Source organism: Clinocottus analis, unplaced genomic scaffold, assembly GCF_023055335.1.
Source record: "Clinocottus analis isolate CAN_PGR_092001 unplaced genomic scaffold, fCliAna1.0.p SCAF_11, whole genome shotgun sequence".
Taxonomy (NCBI): Eukaryota; Metazoa; Chordata; class Actinopteri; order Perciformes; family Cottidae; genus Clinocottus; species Clinocottus analis.
The window spans coordinates 11,405,062-11,429,673 of NW_027175832.1; the positions used below are offsets into that span (position 1 = coordinate 11,405,062).

Here is a 24,612-nt window from a genome sequence, read left to right on the forward strand (position 1 = left end):
ATTTAAACGATGCCCGATTGGCACTAAGGGGCCTAAAGTGTGCCAAGAAAACATCCCCCACACCATTACACCACCACCACCAGCCTGCACAGTAGTAACAAGGCATGATGGATCCATGTTCTCATTCTGTTTACGCCAAATTCTGACTCTACCATCTGAGTGTCTCAACAGAAATCGAGACTCATCAGATCAGGCAACATTTTTCTAGTCTTCAACTGTCCAATTTTGGTGAGCTCTTGCAAATTGTAGCCTCTTTTTCCTATTTGTAGTGGAGATGAGTGGTACCCGGTGGGGTCTTCTGCTGTTGTAGCACATCCGTCTCAAGGTTGTGCGTGTTGTGGCTTCACAAATGCTTTGCTGCATTCCTCGGTTGTAACGAGTGGTTATTTCAGTCAAAGTTGCTCTTCTATAAGCTTGAATCAGTCTGCCCATTCTCCTCTGACCTCTAGCATCAACAAGGCATTTTCGCCCACAGGACTGGGGATTTTATCTGCTCTATGGGCATCACAGCTCCTCGTGTTAGCCTCAAGTTGATGCTCGGTTGAACTGAAGACGGAGAGCAGAATGCACCTCCACTAACCACAGTTGGATGTGCGTTTTTCAAATGGTACATCATTTGAGTCATTGAGGAATTGTATTTATACACTGCTTTGCAGTGTTGGCAGTGAACAAACTCATTTTTTAAGTCAAAATGGTCCCATATTTCGTCGTGACCTCTTTATGTTGAATTTTGAAATACATGGAAATTCCTGGTAACTGGGTAGGCCTGTGGTGTTTTTTCAAACCTTGCCCTTGTGTGGTAAAATGTTTAATTGCTGCCACATAGTGAAATCCATTGCATTCATCCAAGACTCACACTATGCAACAGAACCTGCATTAGTTTTATCGATGAAAAAATGTCACCGACAAAATTCTTAATCATCAATTGATCGATCGTCGATTAATTATGCCCATCCCTAATAGCTACTGTATAAAATATTAGGAGATATAAATTGTAACTTAATTTTACATCATATTAGACCATTATTATTATTATTATTTTAAGACTAAACTTGCTTTAGTTAAATAATGACAGACTACAGGGAAGGTCCCTGCGCCTCTCGTTCTGAACACTTCATTTTTCTTTCTCTATTGTTCTGGCGACTGTTCTTGGCGCAAAGGCACCATTCATACTTTGCCACCTAGATAATTGCAATCTGACTCAAACAAAAGAGGCAAATATTACTCAGCTGCATTACCACCGTGGTCGTGTTAGCGCTGTAACTTCAGTGCACAGTATCGCATGTGAATCAGACCTTGAAATTCATGTCGCTATCGGTGGCCCCAGACTAACGTGGGCACGTTCACACATAGTTAGGGCGGCTAGTATGTAATGAATTTGTGTTTATTGGGAAATAACAACATTTTGAACAGTGACACCTTATGCAGCTCATTGAAAGCCCCACACGCCCCAATTTAAAGTTTCCAGATAAATCATCTTTAATTGACTTGTTCTTGTCCCGCACAAGTATTCTATGTCAGGTGTTTTTGCAAATGATATTAGCGACCATTGTGTAATTGCTGCAGTCAGAAATGCCAAAGTTCCAAAATCAAAACCTTGTGTTTTGATAAAACGTAATATGAGGGCCTTTGTTGAGCAGGCGTTCTTTCATGATTTATATGATTTTAACTGGGATCGTATTGAATTAATTAGTGATGTAGAGTCTGCATGGCTATTTTTCTCTGAAGGTTTATCTTCCCTGCTTGATAATCATTCTCCTCAGAAGATGTAAGTTTAAAGGGAGGGATAATCCCTGGTTCACGCCTGATTTAGCCAATCTACTGCATAATAGAAATCTTGCCTGGGCTAAGGCAAGAAAGACACAGTCTGAGGCAGATAAACTTATATCTAGGCAACTCAGAAATCGTTTAACCTTATTAAAAAAGCAAAGTCCATTTTTTATCTCTCTACAATAACAAAAAAGTTAAATGACCCTTTGGAAAGTGATCAAATCTATCTCAGCCACTGATAATCATAGCGAACTCCCACCCTGTATTAGTAATGATGCTACCACTATAACTGACAGGGCTACTATACTTAATTGTTTTAATAATAATTGTTCTGCCTCTGGTTCCTTATTCTCTCGGTCTTCTTCTATTATGGCTATGCCTGCCCTTAATATTGTGTCTTCTTCCCCAGATGTTGGTAACATGTCTCTAGGCCATATCTCTGCTGGTCAACCTTTTTTTGTTTTTAGGTTGTTTTCAGTGGAAGAGGTCCGTAGAGCTCTTTGCACCCATGATATTATTAAATCTGAAGGCCCAAATCCCTTGTAACCACATTTCTTAAAGTTAGCAGCTGATTTTATTGCCAAACCACACCAATATCTTTTTAACCTCACTATTACCACAAATTGTATTCCTAAAATTTTGAAAGTAGCTCCAAATTGTCCATCCTGTCAACAGTCCTTGAAGGTCTAGTTAATGATCAGTTGAAAGATTCCCTTCATACTTACAACATTCACTCCTCATATCAATCCGACTTTAGGAAACGACATAGCACAACTACAGCCTCACTCAAACTTACCAATGATATAATAAACTGGCTGGATCAAAAGAAAGTGTGCACAGCTCTCTTTGTTGACTTTTCTAAGGCCTTTGACACAGTGGATCTCTCCATTTTGAAGCAACACCTGCTTGATATGTTTATCTGAGCAGGCCGTTGGCTGGTTTAATAATTGTTTGTCTAATAGAAAACAATGTGTTTCTTTTAAAGGCAGCTCATCCACACTGCTAAATGTCTCTACTGGTGTGCCACAGGGCTCAGTTCTGGGCCCGATTCTGTTTGTTATTTATGTAAATATATTGGGCAGAAACGTCTCAAATGCCAAATTTCATTTTTATGCTGATGACACACTTATACTGTTGTGGCACCACTCTTGCCGAGGCCCTTGGCAACCTACAAATTGCTTTTAACCATGTGGAAAATTAGCTCATTGAACCAAGACTTTTCTTGAATGCCACCAAAACCAAACTGTTGATATTTTCCAATGGCAGGAAAGTGTCTCCACCTAGTATTTCATCATTACAAGGTTATAAAATTGAACTTCTGAGCTGTTACAAGTATCTCGGCATTTTAATTGACGATCGACTTTCTTTTAAACCACATGTAGAAAATCTGGTAAAAAAAATGAAGACTGAAACTGGGATTCTTTTTTTCTCACAAATCTTGGTTTTCTTTTTTTACCAGAAAAAAATTGGTTGCTACCACTTTCCTCCCTGTATTTGATTACAGTGATCTCTTATATATGAATGCCCCTGCAAACGTTCTGCGATCCCTAGACACTGTATATCATGGTGCCTTAAGATTTGTCACTGCTTGTAAAGCCCTCACTCACCGCTGCATCTTATATGCTTAAGTTGAGTGGCCTCTCGGGCAGCACGCCGCCTTATACATTGGCATATTTTTATTTATAAAGCTATCTTGGGTCCGCTTCCTCCTCATTTATGTAACTACGTCTTTAAATCCCAGAGCAATTGCTGCTTACATTCCAATAACTTTTTATTTATTAAATATGCCCAAAGTTCTCTCTGAATTTGGTAAGCACTCTTTTAAGTTCATTGCGCCTGTTACTTGGAATGCACTGAAAAAAAACTCTAAACCTTAAACTTTAAAGACTTGTGTGAGAGAAATTGGAGCGGCTTCATACCGCATTTGTTGTTGTTTTGGTGTGTATCCGGAGCTTTAGTCCTGTTGCCTTATCTGTTAATGTATTTTACCTGTGTTATTTGATTTCTGTGTGTCTTGTGACTGTTGAAAGTTTTCTATGCTGCTGTCTTGGCGAGGCTTCCCTTGGAAAAAAGAGGTCATTGTATGTCAATGGGACCGACCTGGTTAAATAAATAAATAAATAAAAGTAAATTCAGGATTGCTACCAATGGAACACGGGTTTATCCTGTGTGACCTCAGTATTGTTTGTTTGCAGGTAATAGCGCCAATGTCAGAGTGTCATGTGTCAAATATCAGGGGTGTGACATGTATTCTTGCTCCGAACATGGATGAGACATAAACGTGGTTATGGATGCCTGATCTTTAATACCGCAGCAGGCCCACCTGGACTAGAACCTGGTACAGACTGGATCACTCTGATGCAGGACTGGTTGTGTGCAACTCTGGGAGATTATGGGCCATTGAGGACATGTTTCCTACTGAGACATTTCATAAATGCACACTAATATCTGTGAGGACTAATCTATTTACGACTTTGGATGATTAGCTCCTAATACTTTATTGGTTTCTGTCATTGGCAGCTGTGAGACCCACTGTTGACCTGGAGCACATGGAGGAGAGGAGGGAGGCGTCCAGCTTCGACAGCCAATAGCAGAAAGCTTGGAATGTAGAAGTGGCCCCTTGTGCTAGCCAACAGGACAGCTGCAAACGGGTAATAACTTTTTTGTGATTATTTGATGCTCTCAAAAACATAAAATACAGTGCCCATTCATTCTTTTTTTAAATTTCAGCTGATTTCCATAAATTGATAACGTACTATCAGCATATTCGCAATTGTTAACAAACAGAGCTTTTGCCCAAACACAACAAGGAAGTAAGGGACTCCAGTCGGAGCTAAAAGAGCCACCGTATCTAAAGAGCCTTGACAGTTGGTAGCTAACAGGAAACTAAGAGGAGCACCTTGCGGTCTATATAGGACATTCAGAAAATTAATATAAACAAAGGGGATGAGTAACAAGTAATATTTACTCTCTTACATACACTTTTTGGATTAAATTGTACTTGTCAGAGTAGTATTAGTGCAGCATACTTTTTACTCTTACTTCACTATATTTTTTGAGAAAAAATATTTGACTCTGTTGCTATTATAGATCCACAGCTGGAGTAACGGTCACGTTCTCAACACTTTCAAACAGCAGCTACCGTTCACAGAAGAATATGAACGAACAGAATGGTGCGGTTGTGACCGCTAGTCTAAAATCAGTACGTCCGTGCTGACAGTCAGTGTGTCTGTTGTGTCATGATAGTGAGTTTAATATCACACTCAGTACATCTCGCTTTACAACTCCTACTTACCCCGCTGTCTGTCTTGGAAATCCATGTAAATATTGAGACGGAGGATATAGTCATGCTTTGTCACAATAATAATAATATAATGTTTCAGGGACAGGTGGTATAATAATGTTTCAAGGACAGGTGGTCTTCCTCAGGTCAGAGTGATGAAGAGAACACACCTGTATTTAACAGGTAACTAATAATCAAACATCAAAGACTGATTAGTCCACGATTTAATTTTTGACATAAACACAATACATAATGCACACAATTTACTGATTTATTTGTCACATCTACATAAATGTAGAATATAATATGAAAGTAATATTGAGCAAGAGTTAGAGCATATTGTTAGTTATTGGTAGGTTATTTAATGAGGAGATCACAAATACAGGTGTATGTTCACTTTTGAAACTATACCTGAGGAAATATTTACAGTAACATAAACAGTGGTGTGCCAGCACTTGTACTTATTTCCTTGATCCATCCATCTGAGTCTAAACTGAAAGTTTTTCAGTGAATGTTTTCATGAGGTGAACAATGATGCGTCCGCCCCATGTTTCGGATATACTCCTAATTTGTATAGATTGTTCCTTGGCCTATCCTACTATCTTCCACCAAGTTTTGTGAAAATTGGGCAAGTACTTTTTTTTAATCCTGCTGACAAACTGTGTGGAAACATAACGTCCGTGCTAGAGCTAATTAAATAGCTTATTTATTCAAAAGCAATGGTTTATTGCATGAGGCTACGATACAGAGTCATCAGGTAGTTTTTGATAGTGACTGGGAAGTTTACATTCCCACATGGGAAGCCTACGAGAAACAAGTGTTTCATTACTGAATATTTACTCCTGCTGTGCAGTCGCTATGTTTGTGTTCAGAGAGCAGTGATGCGGGCAGTACAGATGTGTTTGCCAGATGTGTGTCAGTGAAAAAGAGCAAAACACTGAGCCGCCATATGCTTCACCCTCAAAGGACATTTTTGCAGAGTATTCCCAGCATGCACGTTTGCGTCAACCAGTAATAGAAACCAGGCCTCCAGGGTTACTTTGCTTTGAAGCGTTTGGTGTAACTTCACCCCAGGTCTTGACCCCCGCCTACTGCATCATTTTGAAAAATACAAAAAATGTCTGAGATGAAACATGCCCACTTCTGTATAACGGAAGCCTGGACGCAGTGGTATCAAATATGACAGATATGGACTTGGAAAAAAAAAGCGGTTTGGCATGGGTTAGGTATTGATATTTTTTAGGAATCCTTGGAAACTAGTTGTTTATAAAAGTACAACTTCAGCTACAGTAAAAAGCATATTTCGAGCAACACTAAATGCAACAAAGAGAAAAATGAAGAAACCCAAGGGTCCCTAACCTGACTGCTTTAGTGTACTATTTTGTGATATTAATCATTATTAAACTACATTTAAGAATGAGCTGTGGTGTCCTATGTTTGGACCAGTTTTTTAGCTGCAATTCCAACTTGTCAAAGCAGAAAGACAACAGATGCAACTAAAACATCAATAATGGCTGCATTCCATTGGTGTGAGTCAGTTCCAGGGTACTGGTATTGTGTAAGCTAACTTAGAATCAGCATCATCATCAGACCGACTCATTGAATGACTCACTAGTGCGCTATTATCTGACGGAGCTTCATTAGTGTTCCAGTGTGTTGCTTGTAGACCTACAGCTCAAGTGTTACTAATACATATTTAGAGTAAAAAAAAACACATCTCTCAGCTGAATGAAGTATATAAAATAGTTGATGTGTACTTTAATCATCAGTACTTCTCTATTAGTAATAGTATGATGTGATAGTATAACAGTGTGAGGGCCAAAGAAGGTGATTTATAAATGGAAAGCTCGACCTTTTGAAGGTTAACATGATGAATATTCGTGGGAGTGTGGAGTGAACCGGCTCCTGCGGCTAAGAGTGTGTTGGTTTCTGAGCAGCTTCTGCTCAACATGCTGCTTACACATTAAATAGAAGTGTGTGTGTGTGTGTGTGTGTGTGTGTGTGTGTGTGTGAGTGTGTGAGTGTGAGAGTGAGAGGGAGATTCTTGGCAGTATGCACATTGGTGATGCATGTGAGAGAGACCTAAAAGAGATGGAGAGAGACACTACATTGACATTGTGCACATTTATAGATGCTACCTCTGAGATAAACCAAGTTATATCTTAATGTGTGTGTAAACGACACTAACCTACACAATGCAGTCGGTTTAGGGTGAAGCAGAACAAAGGCTGCCACTGGGCACAGAAGAGTCAGGCGACACTGTGAAGAATGCACCAACAGAAACACATGCACTGTGCATATTCTCACCTGGATTGTCCCATATTTTCAATTTCTATCAATAGAAAATGCTACCAGAAACGGAGAGGAAAAATAGATCCATATAGTGAAACATGGTATTAGAATGCACCTTTTGTAATCCGATCATCAGGCAGACAGGTCTAAGTATGTCAGTTCACACCCGGTATTTATGGGGCCAGATCAGTCTCAATAATGGCAAATGCGCACATAAAAATTCACAAATGCGCACATAAAGATTCACAAATACGTACAGAACAATTCACAAATATATTGGAGTTACAAATACATACCAATGATTTATATAATTGTAAAAAAAAAAAAAAAAACACAAATATACTTCTGCATTTGTATGTATTTATGTGTGTATTTTTCCATTTGTTTTTGGATTTGCATTTATTTGTGGCTCGCACTGCATTCGTTTGCAAATGGCTTCACATTTACGAGTTGGTTTTTTGAGACTGCCGTGCTTAGATCTGTAAATGCAGTTTTTTTTAATATGGAGCAATCTGTAGTCAATCAGATGTCGCCCTCATTTTCAACCAATTACATGAGCACAGCTCTTCCTCCCCTCCCCACGTGGCTTTATTTGCTCCGGGAAGCGGGTGTGGCTTATTGTGGCTTGGTGCTGCGCCTGACGCCAGACAGGGCTTTGAAAATCCGGACGTCTGGTTTGGTCACCCTCATGTCTTGTTCAAGGATGCTCAAGGAAACCGTTGAAATTACCACTAATTCTGCTTTATACTTGTTGTGGATGTTCCACAAACGTTGGAACATCAAACTCTATTGTGTCTGGGTTCATACCATTATCAGTAGTCCCACAACAGTATCTGAATGACGGCCGCTAACGACAAGCCACGCCCCCTCTCCAGCGCAAATGAAGCCACGTTGGGAGAGAGAGCTGTGCTCATGCAATTGGTGGAAAAAAAGGCGACGTCTAAGTGGCTACAGTACGCTCCATGTTAGATAAAAATGCATTTAAAGATCAAGCAGGCAGGGGAGTCTTAAAAAAAACAATTTGTAAATGTGAATCCATTTGCAAACAAATGCAGTGTGATCCACAAATGCATACAAATCCACAAACAAATAGAAAAATACACACATAAATACATACGAATGCAGAAATATATTTTAATATCAATTTAATTATTTATCATTGAATGCATTTGTGCATCCTTCTGTGTGCATTTGTAAATCCAATGTTTTTGTGAATTGTTCTTTACGCATTTGTGAATCTTCATGTGCATTTGTAAATCTTTATGCACATTTGTGAATCTTTATGTGCACATTTGCCATTATTCAGACTGATCTGGCCCCATAGATATTAGGATGCATCTTGGGTAATCCCATTATCAAGCAGACAGATCTAAATACACCAGTTCACACCTGGTACTCGAAAATACGTCCTGGGTAATACCATTATCAGATCACAGATGGGTCTAATTATGTCAATTCACGTCTGGTATTATCATGCAAATAAACACTTTCCTTTTGTAAAGACCAAATGTTTAGTTTTTAACCGGGAAGGCAGAAATGCACTTCCTGTTTCTAGTCTGCTGGAAAGAAAAACAAATCAGCAAAGACGCTTTACACGTTCATAGTAAATCTTGATGAACATTTCAACATTTTCAGTGTAAGCGATTTAAGTTGCATCTTAGGGAATTTTAAGTTCCCTCTGCAAACAATGATGCAGAGTCTTTGTCTCAGGCTTTTATTATGAAAGGTAGGAAAGTAAAGAGTGAAGCTGTAATGCACTGCCGTTGACATTGTGGGGGCAATAAAGAGTTGCCGCCTCGATTCACAACAATTTATGTATTTGAGAACCAACTGGAGAAAAGGAGGAACAAAAATATTCCATGACACATTTTCCTGTTATGTCCTCGTCTGCATCGGGATGCAACGTTTACACTTCAAAAGTTATGTGTTCCAATACCCCTCTGCAACTGGTTTGAGTGATCTGATCACAATGCGTCATGCTGTCCTATGACCAATTGCTAAAAATAGGTTTTAATGCTAATATGGGCAAACCGGTTTGGAGGATTAAACCATCCAATCTAAATACAGCCAATGTGACTTCCAGTTATCCTGTAAAACCAACTGGCATCGAGGGCAGGAACACTCACTTGTCTGTGTGTATGTGCATGCATAGGTTACCGGTAAAAAAGAAGAGAAGATGTCTGTAAGATATTGCAAGTAGAAGAGATTTGCCTGTGTGTATGTGCATGCGTAGGGTACGGGTGAAAAAGAAGAGAAGATGTCTGTAGGATATTGCAAGTAGAAGAGATTTGCTGTTTGTTCACCTTTTCTCTCCTTGTTCAGGAAATGAACAAGACACATGTTCCTAATCCAAAAGGGAGGTGGAGGGGGGGAAAGTAGAATCATATGGTCTTGTTTAGTGCATGAGTCACATGATGCATCGCATTCACAGAGTGGGGGCAGCAGGCTTAGTCAAGTTTTGCAGACAGCCTCTCCCCAGCAATGCTTTCCAGTTCTTCTTGGGAAGCCCAGAGGCATTCCCAGGTCAGACAAGTTGTTTAATCCCTCTCGCGTTTTCTGGGTCTACCTCGGGGCCTCTCACCAGTTGGACATGCCCAGAAACCTCTAAAGCGAGGCATCCTGATTAGGGTTGCGTACCGAGAACCTGTGTTAACATGGCACCGGTTCCAAGACGTCCGGTACCTACCAGACCGAAACACAACAGAGATTTTGGTGCTTTCTTTCGGTGCCTAAGCCGATTTAAATACTTTTTTAACACTACTCTGTAATGTTGCTTTGTATACCGATACTAAAAGGGTAGCGCGGTACCCGTAGGTTAAAAACGATAGGATTTTGCATATTTTTAGTATCGATACTTTATTAAAATAGTGCCGATCAGAGCGCAGTCACTGCTCCATTCGCTCTCATGTCATGCAGCGGGGCTCAAGGGGGCAGGGGTTACCAGCACACACACACACACACTGCATGCTCGCAGAGTGATCGCTGTGGAGACAACATGAGTGCAGGAGCTTTTGCTCACCGTCCTCGGCTTGTTGGAACAAAGCTCACCCAGTATATATAATAATAATAATGATGACGTGTAGTCCAGTAAAACTCTCCAGTATATATTAATTATGACGACTTATGACGAGCTTACCCAGCCCTGAACAGCCCTCGATTTCTGCGACATTGCTGCCTGCAGGCAGCAGATTTGGATCCTCCATCTGGGCGGTTCCAAACTGGCCCTTTAACCTTGGCCGCAAGTCCTCCTTTGTGCCTGGTACCGATGGAAAGGTGAACCCCAAGTTGTCCAGGAGCTCCACTGCATCGAAACTTTGGTTAGCCCTTGTTTCCTCCAGGGCTGCACACAACACTTTAGGCATACTTTTTCTCTCACGGCTTTTTTGTTTTGCCCCCAACTTGCTTCTTGGTGGACACTTGCGGTCGTCCTGCTGCAGCCGGTCATATGGGGCAATTGCAACCCCCTAAATGGGAAACCTGGAGAGAGGGAATCACCCTACGGTAAGCTGACAGCTGCCCTTGACTGTTGAGGTCTTGAGTGTGATGGCACCTGTGGGGTACTCTTTGGTGTCCCCATGTACGCAGGACACAGGTACCATCACACTCAACACTGCTGGTTCCAGGAGATGTGGTTGGACCAGGGACACCACACTGCCGGAGTCTAGCAGGGCTACCGCATCCCTCCCATTTACCTTGACTAGTATCATACGGGCTGGCATCTTTACCTGCACCAAGCAGGAGGCGAGAAAGTGACAGGGTGTAGCACTGGACGAGTCAGCCATGGGCATCGGCTCATCCTTCTCTGGACAGTCCCAAGATATATGGCCCGGCTCTCCACATTAAAGCAGCTCCTTAGGTCACTTGTAGAGGGTGGTTGCCTTTGTGTTGGACCCTCCAGTTCACGCGTCCTCCTAGCCCTTGGTACCTCTTCCCTGAATTTCCAGCTAACCTCAGGCTCTGCTCGCGTTGAACTCAGTAACTTGGCGATGACCCTCTAGCTCTCCACCAGGCTAACCAAGTCCCCTAGGTTGACTGGGTTCTGCTGACAGGTCATTTTCTTGGCCTCATGTGGTAGAGATTGGATGTATGTAGTTTGAAGTGTGTTTGTATGTATTTATTCATAGTATACTTTAAACAGTTAATATTTTGTTCAACTGACAATAAAAAAAGTGTCTGTTCAGGCACCGTTTAGGCACCAGTATTGTTTTTAAAAGTATTGGTTTTGCACCGGTATTGGAAGAAAAAAACCGATACACATCCTTAATCCTGATCGAATCCCTAACCCCCCAGCTGGCCCCTTTTGACGCGATGGAGCAGGTTCTACTTCGAGCTCTTCACCCTATCTCTAAGGCTGAGTCCAGCCACCTTCGAAGGAAGCTCATTTTGGGTGTTTCTCTCAGTGATCTTATTGTTTTGGTCATGACCCAAAACCATGGATGAGGGTTGGAAACGTAGATGGACTGGTTAAATGAGAGCTTGGCCTTTCGGCTCAGCTCCCTCTACCACAGCAGTCCGGTACAACGCTCGCAGCACTGCTGACACAGTACCAAACCTTCTGTCCATCTCGCACTCCATTTTACCTTTAGACCCATGATATTTGAACTCCTTACAGCTCACTCCCAACCCAAAGAGTGCAATCCAAAGTTTTCCGGCAGAGAACCATGGCCTCAGACTTGGAGGTAGTGACTCATCCCGACCGCTTTTCACTGCAAAAGGCTGCAAATCCCCCTGATGGTAGTGTTCTCATTTCCAAGAGAACCATATCATCTGCAAAGAACAAATGCTAACTTGAGGTCCCCAAACCAGACCCTCTCCTCCCCGCAAAAGATTACAATAGTTTGATCTTGTCGGTCATCTTCTATAAATGTTGGGCAGATTTTGTTTTAATAATTTAAAAGGACAATGTGAGGTTGTAGATTGCAACAAACTAAATACCCCTCATGCTCACTCCTCCCTTTGCAATGGCAGTAACACGTTCCATTGCTCACAGGTCACCCATACCATAAAAATCGTACTACAGGAGCAACAGATGTCAGCTCCAGGGTTTTACAGTCTGCGGCACATAGAGGCATCACAATAGCACCTATTTACTGATATTCTACATCCACTCAGAAGAGTCCCCTGACGTTCAATCATCAGTTTGGTTATCTACAGAGATGACCATCACAGGAAGGTTCATTCAGTTAACACATAACTACCAACAGGACTTTGCTGCTCAGCTGTGTTCTGGCTGTGCGGCGCAAATGAGGCTAATGCTCCCCAGTTTGCTCCTAAACTGGAATTATACTACTTCAAAAAAGAAAGAGAGGTGTGTGTGTGTGTGTGTGTGTGTGTGTGTGTGTGTGTGTGTGTGTGTGTGTGTGTGTGTGTGTGTGTGTGTGTGAACCATCTCTGTAGGGTACGGCTGGCAGATTAGAGGATTTTAATCAGTTCGAAACACAAAGAAAACTGATAATACACAAATGCAGCCGCTTTCATATTCATAATTAATATTCCGTACAGATTTTTCAATCCAATATGACTGTAGATTAAACCAGACGTAATCCACATTTTGTTCTTTCAGACTATAGAAAACTGTTATAGAAAGGGGAACTTCTAAAATAGTGCACAACCATTACTAATATGTTCATTAATCTTCATTTCACTGTGAGCGGCTTAAAGGGGAGCAGAAAAGAGTAAAAGCTCCACTCTAGTGACAGCATTCACCATGGTCTGTGTAAACTGAGAACCATTGAGAACACAATGGCCCAGTTCCAATCTGCCGCCTCCACTCTCACACTCTGTTGTCGTCCCACTCACAGCTGAATAAAGCTCCCATCTTTAAGGTAAAAAGTAAAAATACTTTGCAAGCTGCAAGACAAACTCTTCCCTGAAGGTAGAAACTATGAATATATAACCACAATAAAAACAAATGAAGTATGTCAATGATGTTATGCTGCAATATATAACAGAGAACATTAAAATGCTGATGAATGCGAGCAATGACTGTGGTTACATGCATTCGAATTACTGGCTTAATCGGACTGAAATCGAATTATCCCTTTCATGTAAACACCTTTGTTCAAATAATCGCTGTCCGACTACGATCCGATTAACACCCCTGGATAACTCGATCCGACTCGGTTGATAATTAGGACATCGCGGCATGTAAACGGTGAATTGGATTAGGAACTGGACTATACGTCTTTGCGCATGCTCGGGATCCCGCCGCCCTTCTCCCTCCCTCCCAGGTCGTGACCCGGAAGTCGAGTTGTCACTGCCGGGGGCCGGCCGGCAGAAACAAACAAACGTAAAAGTCGGGATACTATATTCGGTGGGTGTCCCCACTAGCTCCCTGCTGTAGCCAGCTAGCGCTGCTGCTAGTTCCCTGTTTGCTCTCCGCTAGCTCCCCGACAACCACCGAAGGTAGCGGGGTTCTCTCAATTATGAAGAGTGAAGAGGTCAAGCGGAGATGGCTGTATCATCACTAGATGTATGGAAAACAGCACCACCTATCGTGTCGGATATGACATGCTAATGATTCGATTTATTCACTGCCATGTATATTAGGATAGCAGTTGCCCCGAAAGATAGCATAGTCCGACTAAAGCCAAATTCGAATTGATACCATCATGTAAACGCACTGAATGATTAATAGTGACGAGTGACAAGGCAAATGTATCAGTGCATTTCTGGCAAATATTGTAGTTGAAATATATATATTGTTTATATGTTTGTTGTAAATGGTCATAATAATGAAATATCACACACAAAAAAGTTTTGTGGGCTTTATTTCAAGGTGGAAAAGTTGGAAATGGATATTTAGCAAACACAAAATAGAAACACTCATTTTTGTTCATTCTATTCTCTACATCATTCTTTATCGTTTGAGTTTTAGTTACATCTTCTGCATTGGTAGAAAAGCCTGGAAATACAATAAAAACAAGCATTCCTTTGCATCTTTGACTTCTTTTTAAATATCTGATACATTTGGATGGAAACTTGTGTGTGTGTGTGTGTGTGTGTGTGTGTGTGTGTGTGTGTGTGTGTGTGTGTGTGTGTGTGTGTGTGTTTGTGTTTGTGTGTGTGTGTGTGTCTCCAAGCTATTGTTGCTAGGTGTATGATGTCACGGTCTGACTCAACCCTCATTGGCTGTTTCTCTCCCTCTTATTTCAGATAGTGTGTCAAGCTGACGGGAGAGCTGAAGCGAGCGTGGAGCGGCATCGGGGCTTTTCCTCTCCCAGCGTCCATTGCTTTTCCTTCACCATCACTGTGTCTTCCTTCCCATCCTGCCACTGAGTTCGTTCTCTCTCTTTCTATCATCTATCTGGCCATCTTACTAAGCACCGCAGACCAGTAGAGCCCTCTCAGTAAAGACCATCAGAGATCAGTTGTTTAGGCACTGACAGAGATCATCCTACTCTGGCGATGCAGTTGTGTATTTGAATACAGTACTTTCCCAGAGTCTGGCTCAGTCCCACAGGGTCCCACAGGCGATGAGGAGGGCCAGGGGGTTCGTCTCTTTCTAGACTTTCTCCTCTCAACCTTGTGTCTTCATGTTTTGGGGGTCCTCCGGTGCCCCCGCCCTCTGTCGACCCCCCCGCACCCGCTGCCACCACGGCCGGCCACCCCAGTCGCCTTGTTGCCATGCCGACAGAGACACTGGCTCCAGCCCTGCCAGATAGCAAGGCCGCTGGCCCCGCAACGGCCTTCAGTTCTGCCGTACCCCTCCGGATTCTCAACAAGGGCCCAGACTACTTCAGGAGACAGGTAGTGTGACATCACTCACTACACTCACCACACACTACAATGAATAGACACTAGACACAGGGGCCTCTCTGTGCGGAAACCCTGACTCCTCCCACAGTTCAAAGACATGCAGGTGAGGGTCGTTGGTGACTCTTTATTGCCTGTGGGTGAGGATGTCACGACCACAACTGGAAAACATTCGGCTCTACCGTGTGACCAGCAACGTACACAAAGGAAGCCATAACCAAGAGTCAGTTTTTGAAGTTTTAGGCTTTATTTATTTATACAGCCAGAAATGAACCAAAACTAAACAAGAGGCCAGGCCTAAAACGTCTTTGCCCCCTCAACTTTCAAAACAGTAGGTTCACTAAACTACACACAAAGCCATGAAAACTGAACTATCCTCCTTATTAAAAATGAATTAACAAAATAAAACTACATGACGGGTAAATGGCTGCTTTGTCTGGAAGATAAATCCTTTTTCTCTAGCTTCACTGATCATGAGAACACCTGAGCAAGGAAGAGGTAACACCCCCAGCCTTTTGACTGCCTGTGGGAAGTAACTGTTTTGGTGTCTGCTTGTTTTAGTCCAGTGTTCTGTAGGGGGAGAAGCTCTCATTCCAAGACGGGCAAATACATGCCGCTGCGTCTCACGGTGCAAGCAGTGCCCACAGCTAAAGCTTAATGCAAGAGGATGGACTCTGTTTTCTAATGTTATAACGAACACAACCCCTTTATCTTTTCTCTGATAGGATTTTGAATCTGGATGATTTGTTACCCCTACACTTCATAGTGAAGTCTTTATTTATGGGCGACTGTGGCTCAGTGGTGAGCAGGATCGTCTTTCAATCAGAGGATTGGAAGTTCGATCCCCGGCGCTGCTAGCCCATGTCGATGTGTCCTTGAGCAAGACACTTAACCCTAAATTGCTCCCGTAGCTGCGCCTACGGAGTATAATAGTAGTGTTAAAGCGCTTTGAGTGGTCGGAAGACTAGAAAAGTGCATGTCCATTTACTCTAACTAAAGCTAAAATATAATCTCCATCCATCCATTATCTTAACCGCTTATCCTCATTAGGGTCGCGGGGCGCTGGAGCCGATCCCAGCTGTCAAGGGGCGAAGGCAGGGTACACCCTGGACAGGTCGCCAGTTCATCACAGGGCAGACATAGAGACAGACAACCATTCACGCTCACATTCACACCTACGGGCAATTTAGAGTCCAATTAACCTATGCAGCATGTCTTTGGACTGTGGGAGGAAGCCGGAGAACCCGGAGAGAACCCACGCTGCCACGGGGAGAACATGCAAACTCCAAACAGAAGGACCTGCCAGACCAGTATCCGAACCCCGCCCCGCCCGGGATCCGAACCACAGACCCTCTTGCTGTGAGGCGTCAGTGCTAGCCACTACACCACCGTGCAGCCACACATAAAATATAATCTGATGTGAATTAATGCCTTGGATTGCAATAGATATAATAATAGATACATAACATTTCCTCGCATCTGTCATTGAAGGCATGCATACCAATAGGACGTCTTCTGATTATTCTAAAATGTAATGTAACCAACAAAATATGTATGTAAGAATTCTTATATTATTACAAAATGCATACGATCAGGACAAGAATTTCACAGAGGCCATTATGGTAAGAATTGCTGCCCGCCCTGATTTGACCATCTTCATATAAATTAAAGGCATTATTCTTAAACTCATGCCAATATGTTTTTTTGTGATTCTACCAAACTAAAAATACAACCACAAATCTTTGATCCATGTCTTTAAGCAGGGAGGAGTGTGTCAGGTACACATGGTTAGGAAATGAGTGATGTGTTCATTACCATTTCATTGTGAATCTGTGTCTCAGGTGGAACAGAACCCAAAGCGCCTCAGTGCTGTTGAGAGACTGGAAGCTGACAAGGCCAAGTATGTCAAGAGCCATGAAGTCATCAATGCCAAGCAGGAGCCAATCAAACCCCCTGTGCTGGCTAAGCCTCCCGCTGGTCACACCCTCCTGTCCAAGAGAGGCCCTGGGATTAGTGGAGGAGGAAATGGAGGCGGGATACCTTTCAAAGCATCCAATAACAACGCCAAGTCAGACACGTGTGCAACAGGCAGCAGCAAACGGGGGAATTTAAACCTGGAGATCCTGAAAAATCTGCTTAACTCATCATCCCCTTCAGGAGCAGGATCCGAAGGGCTAGGAGGTGGAGCTAAGAGTGCTGTGTTGATGAGGTCATCAGGGGGAATGGCCAAGAGTTGGACACCATCTGGGTAATTTACTAATTCAATTTTTAAGCAATGATTATGAGCATTTTCGTGTTCTAACTGGTTTTAGTGCAGGTAGGTCACTTTGACTGATCAAATCAGTTTGAACAAAACTAAATTAACAAAGCTATTGGCTTTTTTGTATCGGATGCCTTTATATGGTAATTATCTGTTTGTTCGACGTAAAAGCTCCAAAGTGGTGAGCAACCAACTTAATCTCAGGTTATATTTTTTTCAGGAGTTTGGTACAGGACCTCTCTCTTGAATGATTATGACTCTATGCAGAAAGCAGTTCAGGCATGAGGCGTCAGATTGGTTAGGGTAAGAATATCAGAGTAAGCCAAGGGGCGCAGTAGGGTGGGTCTCCTGGAGCTGGATCAGTAATTTTAAGAAAGCTGTGGTACCAGTGGCAGAATGATTGGTCAAGGAGGATCCAAGAGATTGGGTATCTGGCTTTGAATGTATTTTTTATTTTGGGAAGGGGCCATCTTCAAAATTGTTAAGTTACTCTTTATGTCCACAAGTATGTAAGTCCACATACTTGATTTTGTCTTCCTACCAAATTCTACTGCGTTACATTTATTTATCTTCTTGTTTTCTGCTCCTAGAATGCCGTTAACCTACCGTTCTACAATGACACTTAATGAGCAACCACCAGATTCTGCTCCCAGTCCAAGCACCTCACACTCCCTCCGATCCTTCTCCCATTCCCTGAAGGTCCCTCCGATCAACAGTGGGGGACGTCGCAGTCCACTACAGGGAGGAAACCTTAACCTTAGCAGACGAGGTGAAGGAATTATAGATCGTTCTCGCTCCCCACTACCACCGCTTCTGACCTCCCACTCCTCCTCCGACCTCCTGCGACTGTGTAATGGCAAGCCACTTCGCACGGCGCGATCCAGCAGCTCCTCTGCTCCGCCTCTTCCTCCAAAACCCAACCCCGCCACCCTCCCTCCCCCAGCTCTGTCTTTGTCGCTGCCTGCCCCTCGTCTAACTCCATCCCCCTCGCTTTGCAACAACACTGCCCCTCAGTCGTTACCGTGTGATTTTGGTGACCCTTCCAATGCTTCAACCGATGCTAACCCGGAGCTTGAGCTTGGTTCATCTGTTGCTCGTCGCTCGTCACTACACCGATCTAAGTCAGACCTGTCAGACCGCTACGCCCGGGCTGGAGCTGACGTGGAGCGCTTTTTTAACTACTGTGGCCTCGACCCAGAAGAGCTGGAGGCAGTGGGTCCGGAGAACTTTGCGAGGGCCAACTCTGACATCGTCAGCCTGAACTTCCGATCAGCTTCTATGATCTCCTCAGACTGCGACCGGTCGCGCCGATCTTCCAACGATGGGCTGTCAGAAGCAGGGGAAGACGAGGAGGAGGAGGCCGGGGAGCGTGTTCCATACGGCATTTCGGCTGTGGAGCGAAACGCAAGAGTCATTAAGTGGCTGTACAGCATCAAACAAGCGAGAGATACGCAAAAGGTCTCACATGTTTAGGACCAGCACTACAGTGGAATGGATGTACTTTAAACCATGGACAAACTGCTCCGTGTCACAGAAGGGATAGCTGGACCAGAATCTTTCACAAGTTTAGAGAATGTGATCTTGGCGCTGGAATGAAAACTTGTTAAAATGTATAATGGATGAATGAATGGATGCAAGAGCAAGCCTGACGTGTCTAACAAACCTGGTAAGGAAATAAATGAAGAGATGAGGAAAAAGACTCAAGTCCACTTATGTTTAGAACATCATAAGCATTACGACAAGAAAGGAATGAAACTTGTACAGTTATATGAACAAACTGTCTGGTCTGGAGAAAAAAACAATTACGAGACATATCTGAGAACAACTAGTTAATTTATTGTTTCTCTATGGACATTGTATAATCGTACAGACAAATTCTGTCAATTTGCTGAAGTAACGAGGCGTGAAATGCACCGCGATTGTCCATCAAGTGACCGCCTCACATTGAAGGATTATAGGCCTTTCTCACAGTGAACCCTTTGGCTTGACTAATCGGAGTATTGTTAGTGGGATTATCTTCCCACATAACTTGCTAGCTACCTAGCGTTTTATCTGTTTGGTCCACAATAACTCCAACGTTGGCTGACAACCGACAACCGCTAGGCTAACCGTCTTCACCATGCAGACACACAGTCGAAATATACTGAGCGGTCTCTTGAGTCCGTGTGAATTGATGGAATGTTTCAGAATTCAGGCGCGTGGTGGGTGTCAAAAACACTTCTAAAAATGCATGTTTCTTTGACCAATGTTAGGGCTTTCACTTTGTAAAACTATCAAGAGCCGACACGTCATTTGTTTGAACTCGTTTAGATTACTTTGCTGTAGATTTGACATGATTCTGTTGATTTGCGGTGCCTCCACTGCATCACTGACAGGTGTTTTCAGATTTGTTGTGGTAATTACTGTAAAGGCTAAAACACAGCGCCACCTAACTTTGTGCGCCATTTATTTGTTATCTATCTATGTTATCTATTTGTCTACTGTCCCGTTTCCAGCATCTCCACCCATAAAATATATAATTTTGTCTGTGTCCATGCGTGATTTAAAGCTATTGCAGAGGTGGAAGACATAAGATCACTCAGATTTGACTTTCATAAAAGTATTAATAACGCATCCACGGTACTGCAGTTTGTTTTCAGGTTTCTCGTTTCCACATTATTTAAATCTATGGCGTCAAATCCAACTTTCTTCTCCATGTTAATGTGTCAGATGGTTGATGTCATGATTATCTGGTCACCATAGCCTGGTTACCTGCATTTTGCATTGGTAAAGAGAGCAACAACAGCCTAGTCTACCGAGAGGTCAGAGTGACGATTAAGAAATGCATTCAATCGACCAGATTAATAAATTTCACCTGCGATTGGAATTACAAAGTGACAGCCCTAACTGTGGAGCAGTTCCTCTGTTAACTGAAACATGCTACTGGTTGGCCAGGGCCACCATCAACATTAGTAGTTCTTCCTGTGCTTCTCCTGCAAGTCAAATGTCCCCTTTGAGAAAGGCCGATGTCACAGTGTTGATGTCCCCGTTAAACCAATCTTAAAAAAGATTCTAACATCTTTGCAAAACAGATACTGAACTCTATCTGTCAAAATTCCCTTTGGAAAGTCAGTGACGCTGGTACACCGTGTGACCGAGATGAAGTTGACATTGTTATAGGTTACTGTAACAGGATTGAGTACAAAGAGTTGGTTATTAATGATTCTAATGATGAGAAAAGCTGTGAAACACAAACGTAAGTAAGATAGCTTTAGCCCTTGTTACGCTAGCTGTTGTAACAGGAAGGCCTCAAAGTGTGTGATGATGACCAAGATGGAGGACACTGAATGCAGGGCCCTCCCGCCACAGATCGTATTTCTCACGCTGAAAAAAACCTCAAAGCTGTTTTAATGTGCCGCAGCGCGCAAACATGACCCGGTCGCGCTGCCCCCACCACGGAGGAATCAAGCATTTCCCCCCCGAATCCCCTGGAGTTCTGCTGTAAGGTGCCACTTATCAGCCAATCAAATGAAAAATGTGCTACACAAATAGCCAATCAGAAAAACGTGTCTTTTGTATCTGGATAAGATGTAACAACAGGCGGGACTGGAGCTGTCCAGCGGCGTGTATTGGTCGTCGTCGTCCCCGTCCCGTCCCCCCATGACAACGGCTCCCAGGAGAGCCCTGCTGAATGATTTGGACACACAATATAGATTATATAGAATATCAAGCATACTTAGCCATACAGAATCATGGTTAATCAAATCATTATGCTGATAATTTATTAACAATTTAGTCATCAGCGTGATAGGATGTGGCCGTTTAACACCCCGACATTTACAATTTAATGATTTCAAGTTATGTAATTTGAGATTTGTCATTAATTATGAAATGTAAAAGTAGCGAGCAGTATTGGCTCCAAAAAATGCTAAATCTGGAGAGGATGTTGCCAAACCGTTAAGGCCTCCCTTCAAGGCCACTACCCCAAAATTTTCATTAAGAACTTAAACAACAAACATAGCTGTTGTTAGAGCTCATATCTGTCAAGTTAGCAGCTTGTGAAAAAGTAATTTCATTCGGCCCAAACTGGATAAGCTTAGTACAGTCCTGCGACCGCCACATTTACCGGATTTAGTTTCTAAGATTATCAAATGATCAAATAAAATTCTTGAACTTATATTTCACTATTACGATTTGAAAGTGTTATCGTCAAACAGGTCAGTCTGCATACCTCCCATCCGTGGAAATGTTTTACAGGCATCCACACACACACGTGTGAGATGATTTGAAGCAGAGCACGAGCAGAGAATCCGAAAGAGAAGCGCAGAATCCAGCGTCAAATTCCATGTGTGTGAAAACGAACATGGCCATTAAAGCTGATTCTAAGAAGTCCTTCAACAGAGACAGAAATCTGTGATGAATTGAAGAACGCATTAAGCGGAAGACACCAAACCTTTGAAACCAGTGTTACGGAGAGTACCAGGCCCGAGACGACACTGAGAGCAATACTCCAGGGAAGCTGTTCCCTCCGACAGAGCAGTACGGTACAGAAGGGCGGAGCGATGTCTTGCCAATGCCCTTGGCTATGCTCGGTCTCCCTCTGCCTCTCTATCTGTAAATGGTGTGTCTCCGCCCTCGTGTGTCCCCCGCTGACACGTCTAAAGGCCTGAAGCCATATTGGTGTGAATGCAGCGCCTCAGTCAGCGTCTACCAAGCGGTCAGTGTGTCTGTCTGCCACCACATCTCAAATATCCACAGCAACAACCCCGCTGGGCTTACTTCACTTCCCTGCATAATAAACACCTATTGAGCTTAGAATATGGACAGAAAAGTAACGTGTCTGCTTTTTAGAAAGACCCATGACATCTAATTCTTGGAACTTGGAACTTTGTTTTTGGGACCACATTTTGTTAAAAATGAAGGTTAGATTAAGGCAGACAATTCATCTTGATATACATGAAAGCAATATATTGCACCATGATACTGGGCTCTAATGATACCACTCTAGGAGCAGTGGTGTCCCGGTATCACACTCTGTGGCTCACAGTATCGCAGTGTTCTTTGATAAAATCTGGGTAGATATAAAGGGCTAATTCTAATCTAATAAAAACAATTCCTAGTCTCAAGCGATTATACAATAATCAGTTATGAATATTATATTGCATTGCGGCTGAGAGATCCCGAAAATGCTACGTACTGGCCAAAAATTCTAATATTTTGTTGAAACAATACGTTATAAGCACAAGTACACACATATCCTGCTGAACTCCTCATGAATGTCACTCAGCGTGGCTTCAATCAGTCCTTCATATGGCTCACATGGTTACAGACCCACCATGAACTATTGTGTCTGGGCAAAATGGCCTTGTGGAAGTTGTAGTAGGTTTTACTTTTTGCTAAATAGACTGAAGTGGAAGTGAAGTGAACCCAGGGGGCTCTGAGCTCAGGGTTGTTCTAGCATGTTCCTGTCCAGAACCCTGATGTGTCCTCCCCTATGTCTTCTGGAACCCAAACCTGCTGCTTCCCACTGTCAGCATAAATAAAGACAAAGGCCACCTCCTCTGGCAGTCTCATCACGCTTCAATCCTCCTCTTTCTACATGGTGTGCCCGTTTAGTTGTTTTTTTAACTTTTGGATTGACAGATAGAGTTCTTCTGTGGTACTTGCTTTTTTATTTTTCCTTCTGTGTATAAATGCTGTAAGAACCAATGTATATATTTGATTTTAAAAAGCCATGTGGATTTCAGTTGGTTTTTTTTCGTCTGAAGTTTATGTGTTACAAAAGATTCTGAACAAAAAAACTGCTGTGTTGCTCTTTGCCCTCGGTACAGAACCCGCCTGATCAAACTGGGCGGAGTCTCAGAGACGTAGTGTTGACCGTGTGTTTCGACGTGGAAACTGTTACATTTTGCTTGATTGACAAAAAAAAAAAGTGTTCGTGTTTAGATTATTTTGATTATTTCAATAAATGGCTTCTTTTGCCATGTTGCTCACTGATGTCTTTTGTGTCCGCCCCTTAGTGAGACTAACAGCGACCCCTGTGACCACAGGAGGGAACTGCAGGATACTGGAACATTCCATGTATCTTCATGTTTAGATTCTTGAGGCAGGACGATCACTTCTGAGTTCTGAACACAATCGGCAGCAGTAAAAAGACTCCTGTTGGGCTTTGTAGTCCCATCTAGCCAGTTGTTGGTAGACACCTGAAAGCTTCAAAATTCATGAGGTGTATCTACTGAGAACAACATGCTTGTGTTAGCCAGAGATTATTATTGGCACTGGACTAAAAACCTGCTGACCCATTGGTTTGTTAAGAAGCAATTTGGGTTTATGTTCAAAATGTTCCTGATTATGACTAGAAGGCGTTTCGCTGATCATTACTGGAAATTTGCGTCAAAATGCATTTTAACAAATTTATAATGTTATGATATTTGAAGTGTCATTAACCACAAATAATTGTTTGAATAAGCCTGACTATGAGCAAGTCAAAGGGAATGTGAAAATTAAAGGGAAATGTCACCTCAAAAAGCACCTTTTTAAAAGTCCTCATATCTGAACCGTGAAACTTAAAGAAGTTCAAATGAGGAAATTGTCAATGGGTCTCAATCTAATTTGAGGTGACTTCAGAAATTTAGTGTACATAGAAACTACATTGTTTATCAGTTTCAGTAAACGCTATATGAGAAATATTTTCACTGCTTTATTTTGCTGTCAGACCGATCTTATCATGACATAATAATAATAATAACAATATACCATAATGCTAAATGAAAACATGCATCCCCCTCAGCCTGCTGATGTCTACCATTTTTCTACTTCGGAGTCGGTGGAGCTCCAGACGTTTCAGAATCCACAGAAAAAAATAAGTCCTGTCCCACCTGCTGGGTTTTTCCAAAACGTTCCTCAAACGGACTCCTCTCTTTTTCTTCGGCCTGGAAGGTAAGACTGGTCCAAGGAGGCTCATGCCCCCTGTGGGTCGTCCACTGGGCAGCTGCTGCTATAAATCCTCCTGCACCAGCTCTGTGAGCAGGTCAGAGGGGGGGTGGCCTTCCTGTCAAGGTGGGGCTGCAGATGAGGAGGAAGAACCACATGTGGCAGCAATCAGCAGGCTTTTTAATTAAAAAAAATGTAAGAAAGACATATCCATTTTTTTCCCCATTGGACTTCCTTAACGCACCTTTTTTCAGACTAAAGGAAAGAAAACATCCAAAATACACATTTAAGTGGTTATTTTAATACTTTGTCGGTTTGCGTCTGCAAATTTCTCCTAAAT

General features: G+C 42.6%; 1 protein-coding gene across 3 annotated transcripts in view; it reads left to right on the top strand.

The window, feature by feature from the left end:
* fam110b (family with sequence similarity 110 member B) overlaps nucleotides 1–19,057 on the top strand; it is a 44,154-nt gene extending 25,097 nt beyond the window's left edge. Inside the window, exons 2-5 of one of the 3 annotated variants that reach the window (XM_068566757.1) lie at nucleotides 4,291–4,421; nucleotides 14,501–15,094; nucleotides 16,942–17,348; nucleotides 17,951–19,057. In XM_068566757.1, coding sequence (XP_068422858.1) covers nucleotides 14,972–15,094; nucleotides 16,942–17,348; nucleotides 17,951–18,833 — 1,413 coding nt within the window. In that variant the 5' untranslated portion in view covers nucleotides 4,291–4,421; nucleotides 14,501–14,971 and the 3' untranslated portion in view covers nucleotides 18,834–19,057. The remainder of the gene's footprint in view (nucleotides 1–4,290; nucleotides 4,422–14,500; nucleotides 15,095–16,941; nucleotides 17,349–17,950) is intronic. The other 2 variants (XM_068566768.1, XM_068566777.1) reach the window with 2 other exon arrangements.
* The last annotated feature ends 5,555 nt before the right edge of the window (nucleotides 19,058–24,612 follow it).